Source organism: Entelurus aequoreus, linkage group LG08 (genome assembly GCF_033978785.1).
Source record: "Entelurus aequoreus isolate RoL-2023_Sb linkage group LG08, RoL_Eaeq_v1.1, whole genome shotgun sequence".
NCBI classification, from domain to species: domain Eukaryota; kingdom Metazoa; phylum Chordata; class Actinopteri; order Syngnathiformes; family Syngnathidae; genus Entelurus; species Entelurus aequoreus.
In genome coordinates, this window is record NC_084738.1 from 72,680,715 (window position 1) to 72,693,157 (window position 12,443).

At 28.4% G+C, this 12,443-nt stretch overlaps 1 protein-coding gene across 2 annotated transcripts in view; it reads left to right on the top strand.

Moving 5' to 3' along the window:
* LOC133655213 (LIM and SH3 domain protein 1-like) overlaps positions 1–11,702 on the top strand; it is a 24,528-nt gene extending 12,826 nt beyond the window's left edge. Inside the window, exons 4-7 of one of the 2 annotated variants that reach the window (XM_062055180.1) lie at positions 3,235–3,342; positions 7,761–7,830; positions 7,931–7,989; positions 11,260–11,702. In XM_062055180.1, coding sequence (XP_061911164.1) covers positions 3,235–3,342; positions 7,761–7,830; positions 7,931–7,989; positions 11,260–11,430 — 408 coding nt within the window. In that variant the 3' untranslated portion in view covers positions 11,431–11,702. Of the gene's footprint in view, positions 1–3,234; positions 3,343–7,760; positions 7,831–7,930; positions 7,990–11,256 lie in introns of both variants that reach the window. The other variant, XM_062055179.1, reaches the window with a different exon arrangement.
* Positions 11,703–12,443: the final 741 nt, after the last annotated feature.

Below are 12,443 nucleotides of genomic sequence, written 5' to 3' on the forward strand. Positions count from 1 at the left end.
AAAAATTATTCGCAAGTTTAAAAAAAATTGTTTTTAAATATTCGCAAGTAAAAAAACAAATTTCTTCAATTAAAAAAATGTAACACACAAGAATGTTTTTTGCAAGTGTAAAAACTATTTTCTTGAATTAAAAAAAAGGATTCGCAAGTTTAAAAAAAATAGTTTTTAAATATTCGCAAGTAAAAAAACAAATTTCTTCAATTAAAAAATATAACACACAAGAATGTTTTTTGCAAGTGTAAAAACTATTTTCTTGAATAAAAAAAATGATTCGCAAGTTTAAAAAAAATAGTTTTTAAATATTCGCAAGTAAAAAAACAAATTTCTTCAATTAAAAAAATACAACACACAAGAATGTTTTTTGCAAGTGTAAAAACTATTTTCTTGAATAAAAAAAATGATTCGCAAGTTTAAAAAAAATAGTTTTTAAATATTCGCAAGTAAAACAAACAAATTTCTTCAATTAAAAAAATATAACACACAAGAATGTTTTTTGCAAGTGTAAAAACTATTTTCTTGAATTAAAAAAAAGGATTCGCAAGTTTAAAAAAAATTGTTTTTAAATATTCGCAAGTAAAAAAACAAATTTCTTCAATTAAAAAAATATATTTTCAAATAGATATTTTTTTCGTAAAATAAAAAAAATATGCATAAGTAAAAAGACTTTTTTTTTTTCAATTAGAAAAACTATTTGCAAGTAAAAGAACAATTTTCTGCAATTAAAAACATATTTTTAAGTATGAAAACAATTTTCTTCAATTAAAGAAACGATTCACAAGTAAAAAAACAAACAAATGTTCTTCCAAAAATATTCGCTGAACTAATTTTCTTCTATTAACATTTTTTTTGTAATTATAAAAACAATTTTCTTTAATAAAGAAATTATTCACAAGTATGTAAACAATTGTATTAAATGAAAACAATTATTCGCAAGTAAAAACACAATTTTCTTGAATTAAAAAAATTATTTGCAACTAAACATTTTTTTTGTTCAATTAAAAAAATATGCGCAACTAAAAAATCTTTTTTTTTCAATTGGAAATACTATTTGCAAGTAAAAAAACAAACAATTTTATTCAATGAAAAAAATATTTTTAAGTATAAAAACAATTTTCTTCAATTAAAGAAACGATTAACAAGTAAAAAAAAAAACAACTATTTTCTTCAATTAAAAAAATGATTCGCAAGTAAAAACACAATTTTCTTAAATTAAAAAAAATATTTGCAACAAAATATTTTTTTTGTTAAATTAAAAAAATATGCGCAACTAAAAAATATTTTTTTTTCAATTGGAAATACTATTTGCAAGTAAAAAAAACAATTTTATTCAATGAAAAAAATATTTTTAAGTATAAAAACAATTTTCTTCAATTAAAGAAACAATTTTCTTTTCTCAACCCCTCCCCCTCCCTTTTTTTTTTTTTACCTGTATCTCACCTTTTTTGTAAGAGGCGCCGGAAATTGGCAGACCTGTCAGCGATCCTGTTCTGTCTCCCTGTAATGTTTGATCCTGTTCTGTCTCCCTGTAATGTTTGATCCTCTTCTGTCTCCCTGTAATGTTTGATCCTGTTCTGTCTCCCTGTAATGTTTGATCCTGTTCTGTCTCCCTGTAATGTTTGATTCTGTTATGTCTCCCTGTAATGTTTGATCCTGTTCTGTCGCCCTGTAATGTTTGATCCTGTTCGGTCTCCCTGTAATGTTTGATTCTGTTATGTCTCCCTGTAATGTTTGATCCTGTTCTGTCTCCCTGCAATGTTTGATCCTGTTATGTCTCCCTGTAATGTTTGATCCTGTTCTGTCTCCCTGTAATGTTTGATTCTGTTCTGTCTCCCTGTAATGTTTGATTCTGTTATGTCTCCCTGTAATGTTTGATCCTGTTCTGTCTCCCTGTAATGTTTGATCCTGTTCTGTCTCCCTGTAATGTTTGATCCTGTTCTGTCTCCCTGTAATGTTTGATTCTGTTCTGTCTCCCTGTAATGTTTGATCCTGTTCTGTCTCCCTGTAATGTTTTATCCTGTTCGGTCTCCCTGTAATGTTTGATTCTGTTATGTCTCCCTGTAATGTTTGATCCTGTTCTGTCGCCCTGTAATGTTTGATCCTGTTCGGTCTCCCTGTAATATTTGATTCTGTTATGTCTCCCTGTAATGTTTGATCCTGTTCTGTCTCCCTGTAATGTTTGATCCTGTTCTGTTTCCCTGTAATGTTTGATCCTGTTCTGTCTCCCTGTAATGTTTGATCCTGTTCTGTCTCCCTGTAATGTTTGATCCTGTTCTGTCTCCCTGTAATGTTTGATCCTGTTCTGTCTCCCTGTAATGTTGATCTTTTTCTGTCTCCCTGTAATGTTTGATCCTGTTCTGTCTCCCTGTAATGTTTGATCCTGTTCTGTCTCCCTGTAATGTTTGATCCTGTTATGTCTCCCTGTAATGTTTGATCCTGTTCTGTCTCCCTGTAATGTTTGATCCTGTTCTGTCTCCCTGTAATGTTTGATTCTGTTATGTCTCCCTGTAATGTTTGATCCTGTTCTGTCTCCATGTTCTGTCTCCCTGTAATGTTTTTTTTTTTTTTTTTTTTTTTTTTTACATAAATAAATACAATCATGTGTGCTTACGGACTGTATCCCTGCAGGCTGTATTGATCTATATTGATATAGAATGTATGTATTGTGTTTTTTATGTTGATTTCATTAAAAAAAAAAAAAAAAAAAAAAATATATTTTTTTTTTTTTTTTTTTTAATTCTTGTGCGGCCCGGTACCAATCGGTCCGCGGACCGGTACCAATCGGTCCGTGGACCGGTACCGGGCCGCGGCCCGGTGGTTGGGGACCACTGGCATAAAGCATGTCTTTCTGTGGCAGCGTCGGAGAAAGTTGTACATGTAAACAAACTACGGTGAGTTCAAGGATCGCTGAAATTAGGCCAAATCCTGTCATCAGTGAAGCATGTATAACATAAACGATGGGATTTCTATCAATAGTGGGATTTCTATCAATTAGGGATGTTTGTGTCATGTTAGTCCTCATACAGAAAAACCATAGTAAAACAAAAATGTACATTTTTTCATTTTTTTTATCCATTTTCACACAACTTAGAAAAAGTTTCAGGGAGCCACCAGGGCGGCGCTAAAGAGCCGCGTGTGGCTCTAGAGCCACGGGTTGCTGAGGCTAACTGGCTTTATTTGCAGAAGAAAGTGAGAAAAGAGTTGAGTTTGCGTGTAAAGTGTGAAATGTCCTCGCAGGCGCTCTACAAGGAGGAGTTTGAGAAGAACAAGGGTAAAGGCTTCAGCGTGGTGACCGACACTCCCGAGATGCAGCGGCTGAAGAAGACGCAGGACCAGATCAGCGATGTAAGAAACGCAAAACAAAACAAAAAAAGACATTTTCTTTACATTTTCAAATGAAAAAACTATCAAAGTAAATATAAGCATACTGCCATCTGGTGGCCGTCTATAGGTATCGCCGCCGTGAAAAATTTCATTTTTTTTATCTGGATGAAGCGAAGCGTCCCAGTTGGTGATGTAAATACACAAAATAAACATTAGTGTAGTGTGTGCGGTGTGTAGCGCTACACAATTTATTTGTGTAGTGTGTGCGGTGTGTAGCGCTACACAACTCCACGGAAGGAAGTGCCAGTTGGGAATATTTTCAACATTTCTCTCTGCTGTCGGCCCACAAGAGGCGACCCTTATATGGTCACAAGCTCTCAGCTGTGGACACTCGCTCAACATCCGCTCACACACACACACACACACACACACACACACACACACACACACACACACACACACACACACACACACACACACACACACATTCCACGCTGAAAGCGACACACGGTGGAGAAATAACCAGTCAAGATGATGTTCTTCTCCTGGATTATTGTCTTAGTATTAACCTTCTCCATATTTGGCAACACATTTTTTACCTTGAAAGAAATAATAAAAAATTCTAATAAAAATTTAACATGATATAAAAATAAATTTGTCAAGTTAAAAAAAAAAATCCCCCCCCCCCCAAAAAAAAATCAGGTTGTAATGTAATGATCATTGCCTGAGTGGCGTTATTATTATTTTATAAAATTGTTTTTGTTTTATAAAATACATAGTATTTTATAATAATAATATAATAATAATATTATATAATAATATTATATAATAATAATAATCTGATTTAATAATTATTATATACAATAATAATAAAATAAAATAATCCACCCCTAAAAAATAAATCAGGTTGTAATGTAATGATCATTGCCTGAGTGACGTTAACATTTTGTGTTATATTTTATTTTAAAAAAAGTTTTTTTTATAAAATACATAGTATTTTATAATAATAATATAATAATAATATAATATAATAATATTATATAATAATAATAATATGATTTAATAATTATTATATACAATAATAATAATATAAAATAATCCAAGAGAAAAAAATAAATCAGGTTGTAATGTAATGATCATTGCCTGAGTGACGTTAACATTTTTTATTATATTTTATTTAAAAAAATGTTTTTTTTATAAAATACATAGTATTTTATAAAAAATAATATAATATAATAATAATAATATAATATAATAATTATAATATATAATAATAATATAATAATAATAATAATCCCCCCCTAAAAATTAAATCAGGTTGTAATGTAATGATCATTGCCTGAGTGACGTTAACATTTTTTATTATATTTTATAAAATTGTTTTTTTTTTATAAAATATATAGTATTTTATAAAAATAATATAATATAATAATAATAATATAATATAATAATTATAATATATAATAATAATAATATAATATAATAATAATAATAACCCCCCTAAAAATTAAATCAGGTTGTAATGTAATGATCATTGCCTGAGTGACGTTAACATTTTTCATTATTATTTTATAAAAAAAAATTTTTTTTTATAAAATACACAGTATTTTATAAAAATTATATAATAAAATAATAATAACATAATATAATAATTATAATATATAATAATAATACTAATCCCCCCCCTAAAAATTAAATCAGGTTGTAATGTAATGATCATTGCCTGAGTGGTGTTAAAAAATTGTATTATTTTATTTAAAAATTCCTTTTATAAAATAAATAGTAAATTAAATATATAATCCCCCCCCAAAAAATAAATCAGGTTGTAATGTAATGATCATTGCCTGAGTGACGTTAACATTTTTTATTATTATTTTATACAATTGTTTTCATTTTATAAAATACATCCATCCATTTTCTACCGCTTGTCCCGTTCGGAGTCGCGGGGGGTGCTGGAGCATAGAAAATTAAATATATAATATATAGATATAATACAATAAGGGGGAGGGGGGGGGGGGTAGGGGAGGGGGGGGGTTAGGGTTAGGGGGGGGGGTTAGGGGGGGGGGGGGGGGGGGTGTAGGGGGGGGGTTAGACAAACTGTATTGATCCACAAGGGAAATTGTTCCACAGTAGTATTATAGTATTTCAGTGTAAGAGTTAGTTAGTTAGTTAGTTAGTTAGTTAGTTAGTTAGTTGATTAGTTAGTTAGTTAGTTAGTTAGTTAGTTAGTTAGATAGCTTGTTAATCAGTTAGTTAGTTAGTTAGTTAGTTAGTTAGTTAGTTAGTTAGTTAGTTAGTTAGTTAGTCAGTTAGTTAGTTAGTTAGTTAGTTCGTTCTTCGGTCAGTGGTCAACAAAATAAAAAATAAAAAAACAAACAATGTTCTTCAATTTAAAAAAATATTTGCAAGTAAAAAACTAATTTTCTTCTATTAAAAAATAATTTGTAATTATAAAAACAATTTTCTTCAATAAAGAAAGTACATAAACAATTGTATTCAATGAAAAAATGATTCGCAAGTAAAAACACATTTTTCTTAAATAAATAAAAATATTTGCAACTAAATATATTTTTTTCTTCAATTAAAAAAATATGCGCAACTAAAAAGCTATTTTTTTCAATTAGAAATACTTTTTGCAAGTAAAATAAAAAGTCTTCAATTAAAAAACTATTTTTAAGTATTAAAACTATTTTCTTCAATTAAAGATATGATTAACAAGTAAAAAAAACTATTTTCTTCAATTAAATAAATTATTTGCAAGTAAAAACAAATGTTCTTCTAATAAAAAAATATTTTTAATTATAACTATTTTCTTCAATAACGAAATGATTCACAAGTATAAAACAATTGTATTCATTTAAAACAATATTTGAAGATATAAAATCATTTGTATTCAATTGAAAAAAGATTTGCAAGTAAAACAATATTCTTCTATTAAAATAATATTTTCAAGAAAAAAAATATTTTCTATTAAAAAACTATTTGTAATTATAAAAACAATTTTCTTTAATAAAAAATTGATTCACAAGTATAAAAAAATTATTATTCAATTAAAAAAAATTCTTAAGTAATTTTGTTTTAATTTTGAAAGTAAAAAAACATTTTTTTAAAATTAAAAAACTATTTGCAAGAATCATTTTTTTTCCTTAAATTAAAAAAATATGCACAAGTAAACAGCTATTTTTTTTTCAATTAGAAAAACTTTTTGCAAGTAAAAAAAACTATTTTCTTCAGTTAAAAAACTATTTTTAAGTATTAAAACTATTTCCTTCAATTAAAGATACGATTAACAAGTAAAAAAAAAACTATTTTCTTCAATTAAATAAATTATTTGCAAGTAAAAACAAATGTTGTTATATTAAAAAAATATTTGTAATTATAAAAACTATTTTCTTCAATAACGAAATGATTCACAAGTATAAAACAATTGTATTCATTTAAAACAATATTTGAAAATATAAAATCATTTGTATTCAATTGAAAAAAGATTTGCAAGTAAAACAATATTCTTCAATTAAAATAATATTTTCAAGAAAAAAAATATTTTCTTCTATTAAAAAACTATTTGTAATTATAAAAACAATTTTCTTTAATAAAAAATTGATTCACAAGTATAAAAAATGTATTATTCAATTAAAAAAAAATCTTAAGTAATTTTGTTTTAATTTTGCAAGTAAAAAAACTTTTTTTTTTATTAAAAAACTATTTGCAAGTATCTTTTTTTTCCTTAAATTAAAAAAATAAGCACAAGAAAACAGGTATTTTTTTCAATTAGAAAAACTATTTGCAAGTAAAAAAAACTATTTTCTTCAATTAAAAAACTATTTTTAAGTATAAAAACAATTTTCTTCAATTAAAGAAACGATTCACAAGTAAAATATATATATATTTTACAGTTAAAACAGTTTTACATAAACAAACAGTTGTACATTCATAAATTGCGCCTAACCCTATAAACAATGTCAAATACAAGACGAGCTTCCAAAAATGATGACATTTCCTTTGCACAACATATTATAAGTACACAACATAAACACTGTTCAATTATATAAGACATGTGAAATATCCTTGTACACGTGTTAGTTCAACCTTTGTACCAATTATATACAAACAATTACTATTATTTATATCCCACATTTAGTTTGTCATTAGTATTAACTACTGTGTTGATTCAAAAGTGATATATTTTTCCAAGACATTGGTCTTAAAGTGTTTTTTAAATGTGTGAATGGATCTGGAACATTTGAAGGAATCACCCAAGCTGGATCCAAGAGCATCTGGACAATGTTTGCAAAATTTACAGTTGAGTTTTTAAAAGAAAAAAAGCGTTAAATGTCACAATATTGTGGTTCAAACCATCTGATTTTGAGGCTAACAAATGACTGTGATTATCAAAGTGAAGTCTGGCGCCCTCTGGTGGCCATGTTGCGTGTGTGCAGATTAAGTACCACGAAGACTTCGAGAAGAGTCGAGTGCGAAGTGACGCGCCTCCTCCAGAAAACAGACAAGGTGACTCCTCCTCTCACACTAATCTCCTTTTGTGACCTCTATTATTATTATTATTTTTTTTTTTTAAACAAAACTGGTGTTTTCCCGCTCTACGCCGAAGACGAACCATCCAGCCAGGAGGCGACACACCCTCCTGCTATGGCGCCCTCTGGTGAAAAGGTGAGGACATTACATCGTCATTGTGTCGCAGGGAAATACAGTCTATTATACAGCATTATTCACATGTGAATAACATAAATACAGTCTATTACACAGCATTATTCACATGTGAATAACATAAATACAGTCTATTATACAGCATTATTCACATGTGAATAACATAAATACAGTCTATTATACAGCATTATTCACATGTGAATAACATGAATACAGTCTATTATACAGCATTATTCACATGTGAATAACATAAATACAGTCTATTATACAGCATTATTCACATGTGAATAACATAAATACAGTCTATTATACAGCATTATTCACATGTGAATAACATAAATACAGTCAATTATACAGCATTATTCACATGTGAATAACATAAATACAGTCTATTATACAGCATTATTCACATGTGAATAACATAAATACAGTCTATTATACAGCATTATTCACATGTGAATAACATAAATACTGTCTATTATACAGCATTATTCACATGTGAATAACATAAATACAGTCTATTATACAGCATTATTCACATGTGAATAACATAAATACAGTCTATTATACAGCATTATTCACATGTGAATAATATAAATACAGTCTATTATACAGAATTATTCACATGTGAATAACATAAATACAGTCTATTATACAGCATTATTCACATGTGAATAATATAAATACAGTCTATTATACAGCATTATTCACATGTGAATAATATAAATACAGTCTATTGTACAGCATTATTCACATGTGAATAATATAAATACAGTCTATTATACAGCATTATTCACATGTGAATAACATAAATACTGTCTATTATACAGCATCATTCACATGTGAATAATATAAATACAGTCTATTATACAGCATTATTCACATGTGAATAACATAAATACACTCTATTATACAGCATTATTCACATGTGAATAACATAAATACTGTCTATTATACAGCATTATTCACATGTGAATAACATAAATACAGTCTATTATACAGCATTATTCACATGTGAATAATATAAATACAGTCTATTATACAGAATTATTCACATGTGAATAACATAAATACAGTCTATTATACAGCATTATTCACATGTGAATAATATAAATACAGTCTATTATACAGCATTATTCACATGTGAATAATATAAATACAGTCTATTATACAGCATCATTCACACGTGAATAACATAAATGCAGTCTATTATACAGCATTATTCACATGTGAATAACATAAATACAGTCTATTATACAGCATTATTCACATTTGAATAACATAAATACAGTCTATTATACAGCAGGTGAATAACATAAATACAGTCTATTATACAGAATTATTCACATGTGAATAACATAAATACAGTCTATTATACAGCATTATTCACACGTGAATAATATAAATACAGTCTATTATACAGCATTATTCACATGTGAATAACATAAATACAGTATTATACAGCATTATTCACACGTGAATAATATAAATACAGAGTATTATACAGCATTATTCACATGTGAATAACATAAATACAGTCTATTATACAGCATTATTCACATGTGAATAACATAAATACAGTCTATTATACAGCATTATTCACATGTGAATAACATAAATACAGTCTATTATACAGCATTATTCACATGTGAATAACATAAATACTGTCTATTATACAGCATTATTCACATGTGAATAACATAAATACAGTCTATTATACAGCATTATTCACATGTGAATAACATAAATACAGTCTATTATACAGCATTATTCACATGTGAATAATATAAATACAGTCTATTATACAGAATTATTCACATGTGAATAACATAAATACAGTCTATTATACAGCATTATTCACATGTGAATAATATAAATACAGTCTATTATACAGCATTATTCACATGTGAATAATATAAATACAGTCTATTGTACAGCATTATTCACATGTGAATAATATAAATACAGTCTATTATACAGCATTATTCACATGTGAATAACATAAATACTGTCTATTATACAGCATCATTCACATGTGAATAATATAAATACAGTCTATTATACAGCATTATTCACATGTGAATAACATAAATACACTCTATTATACAGCATTATTCACATGTGAATAACATAAATACTGTCTATTATACAGCATTATTCACATGTGAATAACATAAATACAGTCTATTATACAGCATTATTCACATGTGAATAATATAAATACAGTCTATTATACAGAATTATTCACATGTGAATAACATAAATACAGTCTATTATACAGCATTATTCACATGTGAATAATATAAATACAGTCTATTATACAGCATTATTCACATGTGAATAATATAAATACAGTCTATTATACAGCATCATTCACACGTGAATAACATAAATGCAGTCTATTATACAGCATTATTCACATGTGAATAACATAAATACAGTCTATTATACAGCATTATTCACATTTGAATAACATAAATACAGTCTATTATACAGCAGGTGAATAACATAAATACAGTCTATTATACAGAATTATTCACATGTGAATAACATAAATACAGTCTATTATACAGCATTATTCACACGTGAATAATATAAATACAGTCTATTATACAGCATTATTCACATGTGAATAACATAAATACAGTATTGTACAGCATTATTCACACGTGAATAATATAAATACAGAGTATTATACAGCATTATTCACATGTGAATAACATAAATACAGTCTATTATACAGCATTATTCACATGTGAATAACATAAATACAGTCTATTATACAGCATTATTCACATGTGAATAACATAAATACAGTCTATTATACAGAATTATTCACATGTGAATAACATAAATACAGTCTATTATACCGCATTATTCACATGTGAATAATATAAATACAGTCTATTATACAGCATTATTCATACGTGAATAACATAAACACAGTCTATTATACAGCATTATTCACATGTGAATAACATAAATACAGTCTATTATACAGCATTATTCACATGTGAATAATATAAATACAGTCTATTATACCGCATTATTCACATGTGAATATTATAAATACAGTCTATTATACAGAATTATTCACATGTGAATAACATAAATACAGTCTATTATACAGCATTATTCACATGTGAATAATATAAATACAGTCTATTATACAGCATTATTCACATGTGAATATTATAAATACAGTCTATTATACAGCATTATTCACATGTGAATAACATAAATACAACCATTTCCCTGTGCACCCTGCAGCAGGACTACCAGGCCCTGTACAGCTACACGGCGGCGGAGGCCGATGAGGTGTCCCTGCAGGAGGGCGACCTCATCCGGGACGTGGAGCCCATCGACGAAGGCTGGGTGTTCGGCAGCAACCAGCGCACGGGCCAGAGAGGGATGCTGCCCGCCAACTACGTGCGACCCGTGTGACCAGGACCAGGACCAGGACCAGGCAACCTCCCAGGAACCCTTCCAGTGTAGACCGGAGACATCGGTTTTTTTCAAGGCTTCCCTTGTGCCCACATGTCTTAAATATTTCTATTAAACTTTGAGGCTATTTTTATTGACAAAGGCTTGTCACTTTGACTCTGACACATCACACGTGTCCAAAGTGCGGCCCCGGGGGCCATTTTCTCATTTTTTAATAGCCCATTCTAAAAAATAGTATTTAAAAAAAACAAAACATAAAAAGCCGGTGAAATGTAAGAAGATTAAGTTTCAATGTTGACTAAAAACACAAAGCTGTCACTTCTCCAAAATAATAATCAATCAAAATCCATGTTATGAAATATTGGCTCCAATTACTTCAAATATTCCACTTTTCAAAAAGTTTTGCTATGTTGTGTTTGCCATAAAAAATTAATATTTCGGATGAAGTTGATGGAGATATTTAAGTAATAAAAATAATAAAGTAGGAGCTGAGATTTTAGTGGGATTTTTTTCCCAACTGTCATTGCTTATAAAATAATAATGAATGAAAATGAAAGTTATGAATTATTGGCCTACTTAAGGTTGCGTTTGCGACACATCAAATATTCCACTTCAAATATATTCATTTTGTTTTTAGGGGGTAAAAATATAACTGACTTTATGATCAAGACCCTGTGGAGCCAGACGTGCTCTGGACTACATGCCCCTGTTACCATGCTTATGCTACATGCTAATGTTTATGCTATCATTTTTACCTATTTTCATATTTTTTAACCTAACAAACATGTATTTCGGTACTTGCCTCCATCTTAGAAGTATGTTAAATCTTCACCTGTTAGCATGTTATCGTTAGCATGCTAATATTTTATGCTAGCATTTGAGCTAATGTTATACTTCTTATCCTAATAACCATGGATTCCGGTACTTGGTGCCATCTTAAAAGTATGTTATTTGTTTCCCTGTTACTTAGACAAACTTTACACAAACTTTATTGATCCACAAGGGAAATGTAT